This window comes from Ochlerotatus camptorhynchus, unplaced genomic scaffold, assembly GCF_037179485.1.
Source record: "Ochlerotatus camptorhynchus isolate MF236.1 unplaced genomic scaffold, CSIRO-AGI_Acam_v1.1 ptg000078l, whole genome shotgun sequence".
Taxonomy (NCBI): Eukaryota; Metazoa; Arthropoda; class Insecta; order Diptera; family Culicidae; genus Ochlerotatus; species Ochlerotatus camptorhynchus.
Genome location: NW_027040568.1, coordinates 389,260 through 410,658, shown reverse-complemented (window position 1 = coordinate 410,658; position 21,399 = coordinate 389,260). Strand labels below are relative to the sequence as shown.

At 38.0% G+C, this 21,399-nt stretch overlaps 1 protein-coding gene across 2 annotated transcripts in view; it reads right to left on the bottom strand.

Annotated features, from left to right (window-relative positions):
• Nucleotides 1–264: 264 nt before the first annotated feature.
• Nucleotides 265–21,399, bottom strand: part of bun (bunched) — a 334,561-nt gene continuing 313,426 nt past the window's right edge. For both annotated transcript variants that reach the window (XM_065217688.1, XM_065217691.1), the window contains one exon: nucleotides 265–3,171. In XM_065217688.1, coding sequence (XP_065073760.1) covers nucleotides 2,863–3,171 — 309 coding nt within the window. In that variant the 3' untranslated portion in view covers nucleotides 265–2,862. The remainder of the gene's footprint in view (nucleotides 3,172–21,399) is intronic.

The window sequence follows — 21,399 nt, the reverse complement described above, 5'->3', positions numbered from 1 at the left end:
GTAGGTGAAACAGAACACACTTCGGAAGGGTGGAAACTAAATCTGCAAGCAAGCGCTGGATTGTAACCCGACAGGACTTCGTAACAGAGACAACCCCACGGCACATGGTGACCGAAGCTCAGCAAAGAAATAGAAACAACCGACATAAAGCTGAGCTGGTCACACTCCAGACGCAATTTTCTGCTTAGAATCACAGCACGTTGAAAGTGGAGTTATGAGCATCGTATCTAAGGGATTTTCTTTCAGAATGAATTTTTGCAGCTGTTCTTTATCATATTTCATAATGACTATATTATTAACATCTTGTTTGCTTCGTATCTTTCACTTACACAATAATTTTCGCTCATTTTTTTTTGCAATTTCAGTATCGGTTAATGCTTTGATAGTCTTAACTATTTATTAATTTCCTTCGACGTATGCGACATCTATTCTCATTTCAATATGATGTACTTTCCAAAACTATTTTCTTCGTTTCTCTCATTCATTCTCCTCATGCACTATGCTTTGCTTCATTTTTTGGTTAACCAATATACAAAATAATAAATAGACTGACTAAATAATTGCGTTTCACCTAGGAAAATTGAACAAAGATCCTACAAAAATAAACAAGATATTCCTTACAGCCTATCAACAGTTCCTCTTACAGCCTAGGAATACGCGCAACTCTCGTTCGCTCGGTATAAAAACGCATTTTCTTACAAACTATTCACAGCATTCATGCTTCCGATTCTTCTTTTGTTTCATCATCATCGGATGAATTGAATATGTCTGCTCGTCAGTTCCATCAGATCAAATTCAAACAACTAGCGCTCCGTGATTGTTTTTATCTGTTCTATTTCTTTTCCCATAACGAGGCTATCCGTGATCCAGTTACTTGCTCCGAGCTTTGCGCAGTGATGGGAACTAGTTCAAGCATCATCGAGTATCAAGCTGGGACTAGAACCCAGCCTTTCACGCGAAGATAGGAGCAATCATGAGTTCCCTCTCTTTACAGCCTCCTAACATTGTGTTTGTTTTCGTTGGCATCTTAAGATTTTATTCGTCACCCGCACAATCCTCCGGGGCCCGGGGTTCTAACACACTGACTCGCTCTCTCTCTCTTTCTTTATCACACACACTTTCTGTGCATTTGCATTACTATGGAAATATTTACAGCATGGTATCCTCACTCACGCTATTGGGACCTCGCAAAATCGCAAACACGCGCTCATACCCCGGAATATTCACCCAGAATTTTTAGATCACACTAAATTTGATCGAGAAAATGTTACTAGTAGCAGAAAACAAATACAGAATAAAGTTTTACTTCTTCGCCTTTTGATTCTCCCATCCGATTTAGTCACATAAAACCACCCACCCATTCTCGAACAATCCGTGTCTCTTAGTTATTATAATGTATGTACAATAGAATCACATTTTGGGTTGCTTTCTCTTTTGTTTCACCTCTCTAACTAAGCATCTCTTTTTCCATATCAACTTGTATCGTGTGTGATTTTTGTTTGCTCCGAGTGTTTGAAAGGAAAGGAAAATTAATTTTTTTAAGTTGCTTTTTCGAGTTTAGTGTGTGTTGCTGTTTGTAAAACAGTTTTTCACAGCTGAAAAATAACCACTGATTTTAGACATGAATAAAAAAAAAAGGGGAAACTGGTAACTTTGTGCAATTTTAAAGGTAAAAATAACTCAAAAAGGCAACCAATGAAGGCGAAACTTTTCCAATAAATTTCAAATGCTTGCACAAGTTTAAAACCTCTGAAGTGTGGAGTATTGAAAACACTTTTTCCACCATTCCACTTACTTCAACTGTTTATGTTTTGCATCAACAAATATGAAGGCATTTAGCTGCACTGTCAGAAGGAGAGATCCATATTATTCATTTAATAATAGCGGCATATTTTCACTGGTATTGAGTTAGATAAGCAGCGAGCGTGCGTGCATTATAAATCTGAGATTCGGTCGGATTTATACTGCCAACACGGTCGAAGTCAATCTTTCGCGATGGGACTTCCGTGCAGCGATGCTGAGATTCCATTCAATAATAACATACGAAATGACATTCTCTTCCAACCTATACGTCGACAGGGTAGTGATTTTAGACATTTTCAATCTCAGTGCTGTGGTTCACACTGGCCACATTGCGGTGTTTGGGCTCCTTAGAGTAAAGCCGAGGACACCGAGACCACCGGACAATGTTGCAACTGTTTCCAACAATCCTTTCCTTCGTTCTACTGTTTTTAGGATAGCATAACGATCTAGTGAGTGGTTGTGTGTAGCACACATTTTTTCTATGATGGAGGAGCTATGTATTTGATACAATTGCCACGATTTTGTTTACTATATCCTTTGATCCGAAAAAAAAAACAGTTTTGCTAGTAGCATTAGTGCGATTTCCTCATTTTGGCGTCACTTAACACTTGGTATCAATTTCAACATTCTGTCTCTTCTAAAAAAAAACTTCTAGCTTATTAGGAATTTGAGAATGAACGAAGTATCTTACCTCAATTCTAGCAAATATGTTACTTGGTTTTTGTGTTATCCGCTTGCCTTTCTGCTTGATACTGTTATTTTCTATTTATTGGTATGCTAGGTGATTGCAGAACACACGTATTCGAATGTGCATTCGTCTTAAGGGTGCTTCTCACATGTGTTCGGGGGTGTCCGGCTTGGCGTGCGGTATTGTTTTCCATCATCGTTATCTTGGTGGTTGTCTTTGTCATCAGCGTCGACTTCCGGTCCTCCTCCTGATGCTACAGTGTACCGCATGCCAGCGTTGTCACCCCGCAGCGAGTTATCGTCTTTCCTAGTACTATCGTAATAAGCAGCTAGTAGTAGTAGCGAGTAGCATAAGGAAGTGTTGCGGAACATCTAGGAAACGGAACCGTTCGAGCTGGGATTGGCCGCCGACGAAGGTGCCGTTGCCGAGGCTGCCGCTGCCGCCGTAGCTGCTGCTGCCGCTGCCGCTGCTGCCACCACTGCCGCCGCCGTTGCCGTCGAGGTGTTGCTGGCGCCTCCGCTGGTCGTCAACTGCGAGAGGGTTTCCTGCGAGGCGTTAGCTTTCAGGATGTTGTTCTCGTACTCGAGCTGGTTGATGCGATCCATCAGCTCGGAGATTTTTTCCTTCAGCACTTCGACCTCTTCGCGGACGGCGAACATCAAGTGGGACTTGACAAGATCCTGCAATGGAGAATGGAAAAAGAAATGGGGGATTAGAGGCAAGTTCACCAGCATTAACTTAATTTGTAGCATTTAAATTGAATTCCTGTAACTGCTTGTATTGTGAACGCTTTACAAGTGTCCCTGGACTGACTATTTTGAAAAATTATTTACAAATACAATGTGTAGAGCTGCTTTATACATAGCAACATTAATCATCCTTCAACTCGGTTAAGGTTCTGTAACTTCCTGATTAAATCCCACTAAGAGTTAAGTCACATTTATATATCTGACTCAAAACAGTTCAACTTAACGGCCGACCACCTTCTGTTGGCCCGTCACACGTTAATGAAATGACAGTTTAATTTAAAACCCATTCCATTTCTATCATGTAGGCACCACTTAATGGCAACCCTTTGTACACATTTCCGTCGTTTCTTTCCAAGTGGCCCAGCTTCCCCGTTTTTTTTTAAATGAATCCCGTGGGTTGCAAAACTTGCCACTTAATAAAAGACCAATTGATCGGCTGCGGATCACGCGGGGTACGTTGCGTAGCGTACAAACTCCACCACTGGTAGCAGCAGTTCTAAAAATAGCACACCCCATTGATGAATTTTAATCGAGCTGTCCACCAACAACTCTCTTGTTTTGATTATCATAAGAAACAGAAGCAATAACACGATCGAATTGAGGCGTGTGCCATTCAGCGCCGACGACGTCAAACTTCTTTGTTTGTACGGACGGAGCCACCGTCGCCCGAAACAACCAGACCATAATCACTGATATGCAGACACATAAATTGCTAGCTGATATCTGTGGGGGAGACGTAGAAGAATCACGCTTGGTACACGATCCTACCATTTTGTTGTTGTTTTTCGCATTTTCGTTAAACTATATGAGAAATCAAAGTCCGAGCAACGGCGGCGGCATGACGCCAAAATTTGTGTATCTACAGCACCGGGCGACGTCGAGATAATTAGACTCGATCTATGACGTGCGCATGTTGACGTGTGAAGGTGAGCTTAGTTATAGGTTGCTAAATGCTGATTAACCGGTTAGGCGTGCGGCGTTCGGTGAGTCAAGTATCTAAGGGCTAAATCAATTATAACGCACTTGCAGTGATCGTCGATCCGAAGTGAAGGCAGATCAAAGGATCTCGGGGTGGGTAATTGGCAATTTGTTTGAAACGTACAATGTTGGATGTCCGATGTCGCCCTATCTGTGCCAGAAAAGTGTAAGCATATGTGAAGTTGTATTTTTAAATGTCGGATTTCGACGCGATTAATCAAGATGTGACTTAATGGCTGTGCCAATAGGGTTACCATAGTTCGATCTCGGTGGATGTCAATCGATTTAGGAACATTTTAAGCTCTGTTTGAGTCATATCGAAACATTATTTGAAGCAATGCGTTAAACACCCCACGCTGATTATCTGTTCAATAAATCTTCATAGGCATTATTATTTGATAACCGTGTTGTTCAGGGTTGTTCAAATATGTATAGCAAAAATGCATCATAAGTGGATCATAAATCTATGATCCATGAAGATGACGAATTCAGATAACAGAGATGAATTTAGAATGTAGATAGATTAATATGAATAAACGGATTCAAATGAATGTATGACCAATTTAAAAACGTAAAACGATGTTGTTGCTAATATTTAACTTATAAAAAAATTCTCTGTTTTGAATTTTCCCATTATTTTCGTAATTGGGAACACGCACCAGAAGGCGTCAGCATACATACTATTACGCTGGTGTCCATTGTGGGGGACACCAGGCACCGAACAAAGACAATTCAAAATCACTTTGTCAGGATCCTTGACTTTTCACAATTCTGACTCTGATTAATAAACAAGGTATTACCGTTTTTGCATCACAATTTGGTCCATTTCTGATGAAATTTCCATAAAATGTGAAGTTCAACAACCCTCTTTTCGTAGCACTTTTTTTTATTATTGACATTTTATATGCACTACTACCCTGGGTATTTAGAATGATTGTACTTGCCACACAATAAAACTAATGCAAAAATGGTACAGTTATCTAAACCTCTCAATTAATAACTGTGGAAATACATCTAGAACACTAAGCTGAGAGCAAGCAATAAGCAAAGAAATGCGATAAGCAATAAGCTTGACATTCAAAAAGGAAGGATAAGAAGAAGAAGAAGAAGAAGCAGAAGGAGGATATTTTTCCTTCTTAAAGCAGTTCTTCCGAATTTAAATAATCTCGATTTGCTGCCGCTATTAGCATAACAGTCCCATGTAGATAGGAAATTCACATGACATGGGACTGTTATGCGAATAGCGGCAGTATAGACCTCCATACACAACAATAGGCTCCTAACGTTTTTAACGTACCGCGCAATAATATGACTGTTTCCCCAATATGGATTCAAAAGTATGCTGAGACACTTAAATTAAATTATTTTAGGAGTAGTGGCATTCGTCCAAATGACCCATTTTGCAAATTAGACCATAACTAGTAACAAAGGCATATAATTTCTTACATTGTTTTGGATCGTCAAGGGAATCAATCGAACACCGAAGGCTCTTCATGAAGGATTCCGTTAAGAGATGTTATAAAATGTTTTAAATATTTCGTACCAATTTGGTTATAGATTTGTTTCTTATTTTGAGTCTACTCTAGTCTAGTTTTCACAACCAGTTCTAGAAATAATCCTGCAAAATGAACAAAAGTTTTTAACAGAGAAAAACAAACCAAAAATATTCATAAAGGGACTGGTATCATGTTAGATTTACTTCCTTTTATGAGGTTTCGGACAGTACATGTTCGTATTTTATGGACGCATCGTTACAGTATATTTTTGGCTATTTCAAAACTTAAGAACACTTAATATCTTTTTGAAGATGCTCTTTACAATTGCCATCAGCGTCAGCAATTGGCATTCAATAGGTTGTAGTTGCGAACAAGTTGAATTGGGTCGCTCTCGGTGAAAATATAAATTAATATTTTTTCCATTTTTCAGCAGAATGGCGTAATGAAAATTGTTGTGTTTTCTTCAGAGCCTTTTCGATGGATGCTAAAGCTACTAAAATCATGAAACAACTTCAAACAATATTTTACACTGTCACACTGTCCAAAACTTATAAGAAGAAGCAAGAAGAATTGTTTTTATTTGTTTTTATGAAGCTAACTTTGTAAGAAGTACATAACATAAATGATTGAAGAACCTTTATTCATTTTAAAATATTTCATATAGATTTTGAAAGAAAAAATTGTGTACAACTTATTTTTGATACAGTCCTTATACAAAACAAAATGATTATTTTGATCTAGATCGAGTTAGTAGTATTTGTTAAAACTAGATTTAAATTTTCTTGCGATAGATTTCATAATTTTTACTAAATTTTAAACTATTACAGAGAACTTCTGCTATGTCCAGCAGGTAATTCAAGAGCGCAAGAGCATGCTGAATGGGAATGAACATCTCTTCTCAAAAGCTTCGTATTTTACTCAGCCAATACAATTTAACTTCATCGAATACCACGTTAAAACTGATCAAAAATCCCTCAACATTATCCGTCAACAAACTGTCTGCCAACTCTAGCGTTGATAGCAATACGCAAGCGAATCTCAAACAAAGAAACTTATTTCGGTCACTATCGAAGAGTGTACCTCGTGTGCCTCCCAGTGCAGTACTTCAAGTGCAGTCAGTGGCACTATATGTGTGGCAATCTGAACTTGATTAAAAGCAAAATGACATACGGCAATCAACTCGAGAAGTTTCATCATCATCTCGACGTCGCCCCAGCTGTTCTAGAAGATTCCGCACGGAAATTTTGAATATCCAGTCCTCCTGAAAAACTCTTTTCTTCCCATCCCAAGAGATCAGCTGCAGAACAGCGTTAACGCCACTCAGGAGAAAATCGAGCATGTAATTTATTGCCATTTCAAGCAGGTGCAGCAGCTGCCGATCGACAAGACACCATGCGTCACCATCTCTGCTGCTGCTGCTGCTGCTACTAATACCGACTTGATGTTCTGTATCGCTCAAATAAACAAACATGTGTATAAGCATTCCACATCTACCTACGGTGTCATTTTCGTGTCTGAATTGCGGAGGTTAGGACTCAATAAAAACCGAAAACTGTAATCTCCGATGCGTAGTAACCTCCGAACTGAAACATTCCACGAGAAACTCGACTATTTTTAGCTGATTGAAGTACGCGGCACGGTCCTTCAGGGCCACTCGGAAGGCAATCAACGCCCAATCAAGAACGAGCATCGGTGAGATTTGCGTACGAAATCAATTGATACCAATTAATGGGTCGTGCTGAAGTCGACGACAAACGACAGGAGTTCCAAGATGCGAATGCGTTGTTCCCTTTGTTATCATTCATTGGACGGAGATATCGCAAAATGGCAGCCAATCAGTTGTGATGGACGTATTGTTTGATTTTATTTTGCTGAGGTGTGATATTTGCCATGCCGCCGGACGAAGCAGTTAATCGATACGATTTGCGTTGGCTTTCACCCCAAGATAGCATACAAGATTAGCTGGTTATAAATAACCAGTATGAACTGTCGACTATAGCGATATGATGAATGATTCTTAATATGGAACTCGACGAATTTGTTGCACTGGTAAAGCAGTCCTAGAACTTGAATTTCTGTACAATTTGATCGTTTTTTAAAGCAATTCAACAATTTAAAAACCCAAATGACAGAACACAGAACCCCGACGACACCGAAGCAAACAACCCTATATAGAACAAAGTACTTGAACTGCGGGCACCCTTTCGTAAGCATGACTTTTAAACGCGCTACCGCCACCACCAAGTCGTTCGAAACACATTTGCACTTTTACTGCCTTCAAAATCAACTGATTGGCGTCGTACGCGGGCTACCTTCAGTACACACCGCGTCGTAATGATAAATATTTATACCCAGTTGCTCGCATATTATAAGCTCTGTGACTCTTGATCAGCAACCGGGAGGACCTTTGGCGTTGAATGAATCGTGCACGGTTGAGTCATCGAACGGACCGGAGTCCAACTGTCGTCGTTTTGCACTACGCAGGAACGATAACAACAAAGAAATAGACATTACACATTTCCAGAGCTACCGACAATGACAAGTCGCTGTGTGCAAACTCGCATTGCAAACGAAAAAAAGGGGAAGTGATTCTTAAACTTTAAAGTGGTGCGGCGAAGCTATTACAGCAATTACGTTCCAATACAGCATCCATCTGACGTACGTACCAAGATGTAGTCGTTTCCTCATAATGGGCTTTGCGAGCGTGTGAAAAAAGGTCAATCATGATCAGATCTTCAGATTGTACGTTCGAACACACAAGTAGGTAATTATAAGAATCTACATCAGCGCCGTTCCGACTCTCGTCCCGGCCGTCTCAGCTCCAGATATGCAAAGGGAAACTCACCCTATTCACTTGTTTTCGCACTCATGTCTCATTGTTGTTCCCTGATGTCATATTTTACACCGGCGACTTTGGTCGAGCTGTGTGTGTGTGTGTGTACGTGTAGAAAAGTAAACTGCAGGTTGTGAGATCATTCGTTGATTTGTAAGTCAGTACAGCACCACAGATTGACACTTTTATAGTGGTTGGCTGTTCGTAAATGGATCGTAAGCCATCCAAAAAGTCGAATGACATCACGTGATCGCAAAAACCGGACTCAGCGATGACGATGACGACAACGCCATGAATGCGATTTGATGTCATAAAGTGTATTCAATAAATTAAAAAAAAAGAATAGCTGTTATCAGCGCAAAGTGACCCACGAAGCAGTAGACATACGATCCATGAATCAGAATGTCTATTTGTGGCACCACATATGCTGCCGGAATGAATGCTGGCCGACAGCATGGTTTTAGGCAGCAACAGGAACAACTATGGAAATTGCGCGTCATAATAGTGATTCAACGTGGTTTGAATTTTGTGGTGTTCTTCTTCCTGAGTAAGTGGTCTGTGATTGGCCTTGAGCTATGTGTGGTTAATTATTTGGATTTGCTCTTCTATGCATACCGGCCGATGCGTAATAATTTCGCGACATGGACTACATAGCACGTTGTTTGTTTTGATATATATTCATTTTTCACATATAGGATAAAGCGTATGGATGCTATAGCGAGAGTTATGAAATGAACAACAATTTAGTAGGGTTTGTTTTTGCAAAATGTCGGTTTCGGCACCCATTGACTATTTTCGGCAACCAACATGTATACGGTAATTTCACTGCATTTTCTCACCTAACACTTCGCTGAATGTATTCCAACGACTCCTTAGAGTTTCAGTTTCAATCTGAATAGGTTTCGACGTTTTGAGCAAACGCATTTTGTCAGGAAATTAAATATACGAACTACAAAATGCTGCTGATTTCGAGTTGCCGATAATTGAACAAGAGATTAACACGCAGTTCAAATGGACAGGTTGCCGATTAAAAAGAGGCCATCTGAGAAGTTTGGAGCGTTGTAAAATAATTGTCAAGCAGTTTCGGGCATCAATTGGAATGGATAAATAAACAGGCAGCAGATGAATGAACACAAACAAACATTACATATATGAGCGTTACGTTACGTTACGTCGAGAAAAAAAATCATAGAAGCGCGAACGCTGCTTAGATTGCCAGGAATACTTAAATTCTGCTATGCTTTGTGATCAGTTTACACCATATAATTATTAATATCTACAGAATTTAACTCAACTGTAATAAAATACATACCTACTCGCTTTGACTAACAAATTTATTGCTAAATACTAGAAGCGTACCTTGGAAATTAGCCATATATTAGTAATATAATTACTTTTTAAACAATATAGTGTAATTTGGGAACTTTAAACCAAATGAACAGTTGGTAAGATATAATGCTTAAAAGTTTAGAATGTTTTCGAAAATGCTTTCATAGCATACCTGGACAACCAGAATGTAAGTAAATAATTTGTTTATATGATATAAGTACACATATACCGATACGTATATTATACCCAACAAAGGATAATATGTAAAGAAATTGAGGCCATATGCTATTTTAACTGACTTGGTATACGATTTAATCCATAATAAAATATTCGGATTGACAAGCTTAACGATTAGATCCGATATGATTTGTATAATTGTACCAATCAAAAATCATTAATCGTATGTGAGTCCGAATTTTCGATCATAGACAATCTAACTTATATAATATTTATAATTTGTAGCAATTTACAATTCCTTTGTGCATTGATATAGATAGAAAAATGGCCATCATATCGTCAAAATGGGCTAAAAATGATCAAATTTCCTAAATGAACTTAAAAATGTGGCCCTCAAAACGTTTAAAATGGCATAAGAGACACCAAAATGGCCTAAAAACGCTTCGTGTAAAACAGCCTGGATAACGCTAGTTCATCACATATCAAATACACTTGTTAGTGCCAGAGACGAACCGGCCAACGGTTGAAAGTCTCTTTTATAAAGTAGCCTAACCTAACCACTTGTTAGTTATGAGATACCGATCAAGGCAATCATTGAAGTCTCATGACGAAATGCAACCAAGATTTCTCTTGACGTCCATTTTTTCGAAAGCAAACCTAGACCAACAATTGAAATAGGCGGAACAACCAAACGTAAACAATGGCTTTAAACACAAAATTCTCGAGAATCAAAATACTCCCACACAAACTAACAATGCCATTTGATAAAGGAAGCTTGTTCTATCAGATGATGATGTTAGATTTCTTGGATGTGCTTTGATTCTCGAGGAATTTGCGATTGAAGCCATTGTTTACGTTTGGTTGTTCTGCCTATTTCAATTGTTGATCTAGAAACCACCCCAATCTGTCTAATTATAAAGGAATGTTGGGACTAGGTTTAGATCGCAAATGGAACATTAGAGCAATTCCAAGAAATGACATTGATTTAAAAATCTATGACTTGAAAAACAAAATTGAAAGAGAAAACCATCGAATTCTCGAACTTGGAAAAATTTCCAAAGTTTGGTTTCTCTTACACTGAAGCTTGCACGTTTTTTATATGAATCTTAAAGATTTTTATCGAGTAGCCTAATTTTTTTCAATTTGGTTAGGGCCTTGAAACAATTTAAGATTACGGATATAAAAAAAAAACGTTCATGCATCTAAGACTAGTAAAAACTCGAGTAATTGGTTATTTTTTTATCTAGGATTTTTATGATTCTTTTAGGATAAGATAAGATTCTTTTTTTGTCAAAATACTGGGTTATGAAAAAAAAAAATAATTAAATATTATAGATGCCGGACTTCCTTAGATGGGTAATTTAAAAAAAAAAACTTATTTCTAGAACTTGAGAAACATTCCTAGACTTGGTATGGTCTACTCCGATATGTAGTTTCAAAACAAAATTCTCACGAAATTCCTTAAGAACCTGTTTTGAACAAAGTTTTAAAACTAAATTCCATTAGGTTCAATGAAATAAATCTATAAATTTAAAAATTCATCGTAATTAGTAAACACATTTTCAAACTGTAAAATTTTAATACCGTGAAAAATTTGATATTTGAATAAAATTAATTACAGAATAAAAAAAAACTTTTGAATACAATTTAAGATAGCAATGCCGACGGCATCCCACAGTTATACCCCATGCTTATTCTTTTTTAATCAGCGACCATGCGTCTCCATGGCCGAACAACAAGACAACATCCTTTCGGTACTTACTCTCACATTCTGCACCATCACGTAGCAAGTGTTGGTACTGTCCTGCCCCTTTTGTTTAATCTCGTACAACCAGTTCTCCGGTTGAACGCGTGGATTGTGATGATGAGGCTGCGGCAGTGCAATGGTTTCCATTTTGAGTTCGATTTTCCTCAGACGGTGCAAAATAAATTTATCTTCCTTGGACTTTGCTCGTCGCAATTGAAAAGTTCAAATCACTCGTGTGCTTGTTTTATCACACAGAACCGGTCTTGGCTCTTATCAGTGTTAGACTTTTTGGCAAATGAGTAAAATATATCACTTTTCCAGTTCAAAGCGGATGGCTGAAACTTTTGCCCTTTTTTTCAATCACTTTGTGCTGATTGCTGATTTACAGCGTAATCAAATGAATACCGCGAGAAAAATAATGTCAGTAGCAGATAAGTGCGCTTGTTTTCGCCAAAACTCTTGTGGGTGTTATTGTTTTCCGCTACTATCTTATCACGGTGGGTTTTCAATCAACTGATCTCGCTGCTTTTTGTGTCGCTGTCAAACCACACTTCTTTTATTCTTCTCTATCAAGATACAACTCGGAATTTCAAGGACGACGTTCCTACTTCTGCCGTATCTCGCAGTTTGCACCACCACACTGAGATTTTACAAAATTTTCACTGGTTTGCTTGTTCAGGCAGAGGAGAATTTTCCCTGACGCAATCTCTCGCTCTGCTGTTCAAGTTCGTGGAAAAATCCGCACCCAACTATGTATCTGTGCGAATTTGAGAATCGTCTGGTATCTGCGGGAAAAACTAAAACTTTTTCCCCAACTATGCTCAACTTATATCAGGTAGATCTAGATTACACCAACTGGTTTTGTACTTTCAGTTAATCTTGAACTTGGTAGTATCACAATAACGTGTTTGAAATCTAATTAGTCTTCCTGCTTCAGGATTCACAGATTATAATCGATAGTTAATGTTGCTGTTTGCTATGAACTGCTAGACTTCTGAGCGGCGACTGAGTGTCTACTCCCGATGGAGCAAAGTTTTATTGAAAGTGCGAGAGCCGCCCTGGGGTTGGCTTGGCTCTCCGGGACAAGGAAAAAATACTCTCGCGCGATGTCGCCCCAATCGTCACTGCGCGCAAGTTACACAACAGTAGAAGAACCACACACAGTAACATAGCCACTGCAAAAGCCAGAGGCTGATGAGAAGTTAAAAGTTCTAGCCATTCACGACCAGCACTCGTGATCACCCACCACCGACCGCCGACGATTATCGCTCTGTTTTTCTTTGCAATACACAACACAAGCGGTAATCAAAACATTGCGACCTGAACGTCTAGGTACTGCCAATCAGTATCAGTATCAGTAGCACTACCAGTACCAGTTTACGGACAAAGAGACGAGAGATCGAAAAAAATGTCATTCAAACAACAACTCTCTCAGCCGTGTCGAGACTCTCACGACCGACGAAGATTTTTAGTAGCACCCGAAGATAACCGAGCTCGAGCGGATTGATAACGTCATCAGTGGAATTCGATGAGCGGGAGAGCAAGAATTCATTCTCCCGTGTTCTCCTTCTACTTGGGGCTGGGCCGGGGGATCGAGAATTATTGTAGTAGCTCGTTGGGCTAGGAGCAAGAGCAAGCTACCAGCATTGACTTGCAACTAATTTAGAATCGTGGAAATTCCCCACCATAGATACATACAGGACATTTTCCGAGAAATTTCTAGCCGATGCATCAGTAGATGTGTGGCCTTATAAGGGCTCGGCGATCGTGCGCCTCCATCGGAAAAGTTACACCCGATGAAAATGTGGTGGTACACAATTCTGGGAACATAATGAATACCTATACCGGGGAAAATGCCTTCAACTTGGATGGGTTTTTTTCTCGGGGGGTTTTCCAACATTTATAAATTGGAGGTAATTGATGCCTCAGCGTAGAGTATTGCAACACATAAGCTGCTTTTGGGGTTTTCAGAATAGAATAATGGACGGTTTGGCATTGTATGCACATTAGCAACCCAAAAGATTAGTTTTCAACTTATTGTTCTAGTGGAAAATTTAGTTTCCAAACGAGTCGGTTCGAAGAAAGAGCTTGGCATATCTTGTTGGGATTATCGGTTACTTACGGAGATAGTTTTATGACCCATTGTCATAGCAACTACAAATTATTATTTTTAAGAGCGTTTGTTAGAGCGATATAAGTGAAATTTGAAATACTTCCATAATCATTCGTTTTTAAATTTCAAACCATTTGCCTCTAAACCTTCATAAATCTTTACTATTTCATGTAAAGACTTATATTTTTGGGTTATGAGTCAAACTCTATAAGAACTCTAACACTTTTTTTGCGAAATGAAACACCCTTATCCCCAACATTCCACTATAAATAGATGAAAAAAACCAGCTACAAACTGATTATATTTTGATGTCCGAACAAATGTTTTTTTTTGTTCATTAATTTATTTGATAAGGCTCAACCGAATTAACTTTACAGAGCCGAGGATTCTTGGTCACTATACAATACATCTTAAAACTATAGTCAAAAGGTACAACACAATAAACACTTTATCTTCCGCTATCCAAAAAGCCTCCTCCATCAGAACTGGAGCCGCTTCCAATGGTTTCATTGTATGGCAGTTACGCCATCGTGGGGCAAAGCGCTTCCATTGCAGCAATGGACGCAAAACGTGGTCAACACTCACACACTCATCACGAAACGGTTGCTTTCCAAAGTCGACGACGCATCGACTGAAAGAACTGCTGATGAAGAACAATAAGGAGGACCACACAATGGTTGCTGCCGAGAAAACAAACGATCGCGTGGCACACATCGAGAGTGGCTTGCTTTTGCCAACAGCCGAGTGAACACTCGTCTGAACAAATGTGTCATGTCAGATTGACAAAAATGATTTTTGAAAAAAACGTTTATAGACAATTTTGGACAATATGGTCGATTGGAATACATAAATCAGCAGGCAGCAAAAGAATGTAAACAAACAAGGTCTTCAGTTGTGTATGTGAGAACGAGAAAATGTATAAAGAAGCATGCACGCTCCTTAGACTGACGAGAATACGTAAATTCCCCTACTTGCAAAAATTACAGAAGCCGAAAATCGTTCCTTATGACCAGTTCCACGCCAAATATAAAAAAGAAAGTTTACTCGACCTTCTCCGGTTTTTATGAAATTTTGCCTAATTGTTCGTTATGGGCAAACATTTCGGCCATTTTGGATCTTGTATTTTTTCTCCAAAATGGCGTCTTTGGCATTTTTTTTAATAAATTGTAGCAGGAAAACGTCACTTTTGATCGAAATGACGTCTGACACCAAGTTGTTGAGAAAAGTAAAGTCTTTCTGGGCAAAATATACACGGTATTTTTTATATTTTTTTGTAAAATTCCAGAAAAGTGATAAATCTCAAATATCTCTAGAAGTACATCTTTAATCTTAATAGTTTTTTAAGAGCTAATGAAAAATGCAAGCTTTTGGAATATTTAAACCTATGGACATTTGAAAATTTACAAAAATCAAAGAACATCAACTTTTTGCCATATTTTTGAACTTCTTGTTAGCAAGCCTTTTTATGTAATCTCTGCATAGAAAACGATGTTGTATTAAAGTTCAAAAAATTGTCAAAAGTTTTTGTTCTACAACTTGTCAATTCAAGACCAACAATTGAAATGACCTTAACTCCATTTTGTAAACAAACCTTGTAAGGCCATTTTCTCGTGACCCGAATCCTTCATTCGCAAACCTAAACCACATTCGGGTAGAGGAGATTTTCCCCTACCTGTTCATTATATTGGTTTGCCTTTGCGGACTTCGGTTCGCGAGAAAATGGCCTTTCAAGGTTTGTTTACAAAATGGAGTTAAGGCCATTTCAATTGTTGGTCTTGAATTTTCAAGTGTCCCTGGTATTATATATTCCATGAGTTTGTATTTTTAATGATTTTTTTTTTAATATAAGAATTGAAGATATAGGGGAAATGGCTCTAATGTTGGCCTAGGTATCTAAGATTGGGCCCATCGCTAATAATCTGCTATTAATCAATTTTATCTAGATGAATGCGTCCATGGGACGGTACTAATGGATATTTTTGGTCGCTATCGAAAATTATGTTGATAGCTGAATTTATGTATGGGCCCAAATTAGGGACATTTAGGCCGACATTACATCCATTTCCCCTACTTGTCAAAAATTACAAGATCCATTTTATTGCAAAAATGTGAATAATTGCTCAAAATCTTGTTTATGTGAAAACACATTTTTGCAACCCCTAGAATTCTAGTGTTATATTCTGCAATATGCTCTGAGCGACGGAGGTTGACAACATGTCTAATAATAGAGTTAAATCGAAGAGAATATATCAAGAAGACTGGTAACTCTTCCATTTTCTCATACGCTGCTCAAAGGTGAATGTTTCGAACGATTTTATAGCACAGATTACAACCTCAGAAGAAAGGTTTGTGTATTCGCTCTTTTTTTTTTTTTTTTTTTTTTTTTTTTTTTTTTTTAACTCTTTATTTGTTCTAAATTCAAAATTAATTACATTTCATTTTAACCTAGGTGCTCCAGTTACTGCAGTAACGTACCAGCCTTAATTGTTATGATGTATATCTAAGTGATTTTACATTGTTCATGTCTTGGCAATTCAGTATTTTAAACAGGTTTTTTAACCTGCATGTCAGTATAACAATTGATATCTTAAAACTAAAAACTAAAACTAAATCTTATCTAAGTATAAAGGGAATTAATCGTTGCAATTGAGGATTGCAACGATTTTTGCCTGAAATTATTAATTATTTTGTTGGACATTTGTGCTAAAGTCTCAACATTCGAAATTCTATGTACTTCGGTTGTACTGTACCAGGGAGGCAACTTCAAAATCATTTTCAGAATTTTGTTCTGAATCCTTTGAAGTGCTTTTTTCCTGGTAGTGCAGCAACTAGACCATATTGGCACAGCGTAAAGCATGGCCGGTCTAAAAACTTGTTTAAATATTAGAAGTTTATTCGTCAGGCAAAGTTTGGATTTCCTGTTTATAAGAGGATACAAACATTTTATATATTTGTTACATTTGGCTTGAATGCCCTCAATGTGATCTTTAAAAGTTAATTTTTGGTCAAGTATTAATCCAAGATATTTCACTTGGTTTGACCAGGAAATTGGAACTCCGTTCATAGTGACTATGTGACTACTACTAGGTTTCAAAAACGAAGCTCTAGGCTTATGTGGAAATATTATAAGTTGAGTTTTGGAAGCGTTGGGAGAAATCTTCCATTTTTGTAAATAAGAAGAGAAAATATCTAAACTTTTCTGCAGTCTGCTGCAAATAACACGAAGACTTCTTCCTTTAGCGGAAATGCCTGTGTCATCAGCGAACAAAGATTTGTGGCAACCCTGAGGCAAATCAGGGAGGTCCGAAGTGAAAATGTTATACAATATAGGCCCAAGAATGCTACCCTGAGGAACTCCTGCCCTAACAGGTAGTCGATTAGATTTGGAATTTTGATAATTTACTTGAAGAGTTCTGTCAGTTAAATAATTTTGAACTAATTTCATAATATAAAGTGGAAAATTAAACTTTTTCAATTTAGCAATCAAACCTTCATGCCAAACACTGTCGAATGCTTTTTCTATGTCTAGAAGAGCAACTCCAGTTGAGTGGCCTTCAGATTTGTTTGAACGAATTAAATTGTTAACTCTTAAGAGTTGATGAGTAGTTGAATGCCCATGGCGAAATCCAAACTGCTCATCTGCAAAAATTGAGTTCGTATTGATGTGAAGCATCATTCTATTCAAAATTATCTTTTCAAAAAGTTTACTTATTGAAGAAAGCAAACTTATTGGACGGTAGTTAGAAGCTTCAGCTGGATTTTTATCCGGCTTCAAAATTGGAACAACTTTTGCATTTTTCCATTTATCAGGAAAGTATGCCAAATGGAAACATCTGTTAAATAATTTTACCAAGAAAGACAAGGTACTCTCTGGGAGTTTTTTGATGAGGATATAGAAAATTCCATCATCACCTGGAGCTTTCATATTTTGAATTTTTTTAGTTATAGACCTTACTTCGTCCAAATCAGTCCCCCAGGAATCATCAAAAATATTTTCCCGAGAGAAAATATTCAGAAAATCCCGAGCAACCTGATTCTCAATAGGACTAGTAAGACCCAAACTGAAATTATGGGAACTCTCGAATTGCTTAGCAAGTTTCTGAGTTTTTCCAAATTTGTGATCAAAATTTTACCACCTTCTTTAAGCGCTGGAATAGGCTTTTGAGGTTTTTTCAAAATTTTTGTGAGTTTCCAAAAGGGTTTGGAACTCGGGTCTAATTTAGAAATATTATTTTCAAAAGTTTTGTTCCTCAGGGCAGAGAATCGCTTTTTAATTTGTTTTTGCAAATCCCGCCAGATAACTTTCATGGCAGGATCGCGTGTTCTTTGATATTGTCTCCTACGGACATTTTTAAGACGGATCAAGAGCTGAAGATCATCGTCTATTATAATTGAATCGAATTTAACCTCGCATTTTGGTACTGAGGCAGCTCTTGCTTCAACTATAGAAGTAGTCAGAGATTCAAGAGCATAATTAATTTCATCTTTGGTTTGCAAAGGAATGTTTGGATCGAAGTTATATTCCATAAATGTTCGATACTGCTCCCAATCAGCTCTATGGTAATTGAAAGTAGAGCTGTTGGGATTAGAAATTATTTCTTGGGATATTTCAAAAGTTACTGGAAGGTGATCAGAACCGAAGTCAGCATGGGTAACCAATTGGCTACAAAGTTGACATGAATCAGTTAAGACCAAATCAATAGTGGAGGGATTTCTTGCAGAAGAAAAGCATGTTGGGCTGTTTGGATATTGAATAGTGTAATAACCTGCAGAACAATCATCAAACAGAATATTACCATTGGAATTGCTTTAAGCATTATTCCATGAGCGGTGTTTTGCATTAAAATCACCAATAATGAAGAATTTAGACCTATGACGGGTAAGTTTCTGGAGGTCACCCTTGAGAAAATTCTTTTGCTGGCCTACGCATTGGAATGGCAAATAGGCAGCTATAAACGTAAGTTGTCCAAATTTTGTTTCAACAGAAACTCCCAAAGTTTCAAAAACTTTGGTTTCAAATGAAGAAAGAATTTTATGTTTGATTCGTCTATGAATAATGATGGCAACGCCACCACAGGGTCCATCAAGACGATCATTTCTATAAATCAAGTAATTTGCGTCCTTCTTAACCTTATGGGCAGGTTTAAGGAACGTTTCAGTTATAACGGCAATATGCACGTTATGAACTCTCAAAAAGTTAAATAGCTCGTCTTCATTATCTTTAAGAGATCGAGCATTCCAATTTACAATATTTAATGCTTTAAAATCCATTACTGAATTTTAAAGTCATGACAATATTATTTGCAAATTTTACTCCAGTTTGAATAGCATCAAACATGGAGTTAGATTTAAGCATATCAGAAATCATGTCAATTAATGAATTCTGTAAAAATTCCATTTTGGGGGCAGTAATGCTTCCTAAGTCAAAATTGTCAAAATTTCCGTTAGAACGTTGGTTAGTATTTTGATTTCTACCCGCTGCAATAGCAGCATAGGTAGCTCCATTAACTCGCTGAACATTGTTAGCAGCGAGGGGAGTAGGTACAGATGAAACATTTGAAGCCGGGGAGATATTTGTACCTACGGGTACGAATGTAGAATTTGTTCCTCGCTGACCGTTGTTAACAGCAGAGGAATTTGTACCTGGTCGGAAACGTGGAGCGTTTCCTACCTGACGGTTAGAACGAGATTGTAGGATCGCTTTGCGAGTCTTACATTCCCAAAAATTGGATTTGTGGTTTTCACCACAATTTGAACATTTAAATTTCTTAGGATCTTCCTTCACAGGACAGTCGTCCTTTGCGTGAGAGGAATCACCACAATTCATGCATTTAGCTGGCATGTAGCAATTTTTAGTTCCGTGACCCCATCCCTGGCACTTACGGCACTGAGTGAGGTTTTGGAAATTTCCTCCAGTCTTCCTGAAGTGTTCCCACTTCACTCGGACATGGAGCATAAGGCTAGCTTTTTCTAAGGCCTTAAGGTTGTTTAGTTCACTAGACTTGAAGTGAACTAAATAAAAATCATTAGAAATCCCGTTGCGCGAATCGCCAGGACGGGATTTCATTTTCATTTTGATTACTTGGAGTGGCACAACTCCAAGTAATTTTGCCAGTTCATCTTTGATCTGATCCAGGGATTCACCACTGGGCAGTCCTTTCATGACAACCTTGAACACACGTTCAGTTTTGGTGTCGTAAGTAAAAAATTTGTGCTTCTTCTCAGTAAGATACTTGAGAAGACATTTAAATCCGTCCAAGGTTTCAGCCAATACACGGCATTCACCCCGACGTCCAATTTGTAGTGAAAACTTAACTTTCACGAAATTCAAAAGTTCCATGCGAAGAGCATGGAAATCGGTAGTGGTTATCACAATAGGGGGAATTTTTTCCTTCTTGGCATTAAGCCGGGAAAGTTTACTAGAATTTTTCTTGGATGATGGATCATTCTCATCATCCGTGAGCAAATCAAATTGATTACTCAAATTAATTTCATCAGAAGGGGGGTCAAGAGTTTGCCCCTTTCTTTTGCGTTTAGGCGCCATGGCGGCAGTAAATTTTTATCCAAATCGACTTCCAAGCAGATTACTATAAGAATCTGAAGGATCGAAGAGGAATTTTCCAAATCGATATCCAAGAAGGATTACCTCGGGTAGGGTCCAAACAAGGATCGAAGAGGAATAAGAGGAGTTGAACAAGGTAGAAAATTTTTACAGGTTGAGCACTGAAAAGTGCTGTTTAAATTTGTTGTAGCTTCAGGTAGTAGTAACACTTCCTTCAGCAAAAAGCAAATAGATCCGCACGGCAAGAGAGCACGATGCGGACTAGGATTGTGTATTTGCTCGTTTTTTTTTTATGCAGTACTTCCACCTTCGCTCGAGCACAGCGCTATTGTATCCGTCGCTTGGATTCTGGCAGAGTTGCCAGTCTTCGGTAAATTCTAGTTTTAATTTATTTATTGTGCAGCGAGATACGAAGAATATAAAACATCTGCTTAGTTGAAAAGAGGGAGAAGTAATTTTTTGGCTAATTTAAGTCGAATTGATATTGATGTAGAGTATTTTGGTAAAACCAAAGAATGAAGACTGAAGAAAATATTTTTACATGTGTCGTTAACTTGAGCTTTCCAATCGAGGTAGGTAGGTCCATAAAACTCCTAAAAATTTTACTATGCTTGTATAAGGAGCCAAAAGTTAATCAACTTTTATAAGCGGCATGTTAGAAAAAGTCGTTGAGAGAGTTTTGAAAATTATTGCCTGTGTAGAATTTAAGCTCAATCCATTTCTGTTACTACAATCAACATTTTTTATGTATCTTTGTTAAATGAAAATAGATTGTCAGGCTTATCAGAAAAATAGAGTTTTTTTTTTGTTTTATTATAAATATTTGTAGCCGTAGGCTAGTATATCTCTAGAAATAGAGCTGAAAATTGGGGGTGACCCCGGCGTAGTGGTTAACATCCATATCTCTCAGTTAAAATCTCACCC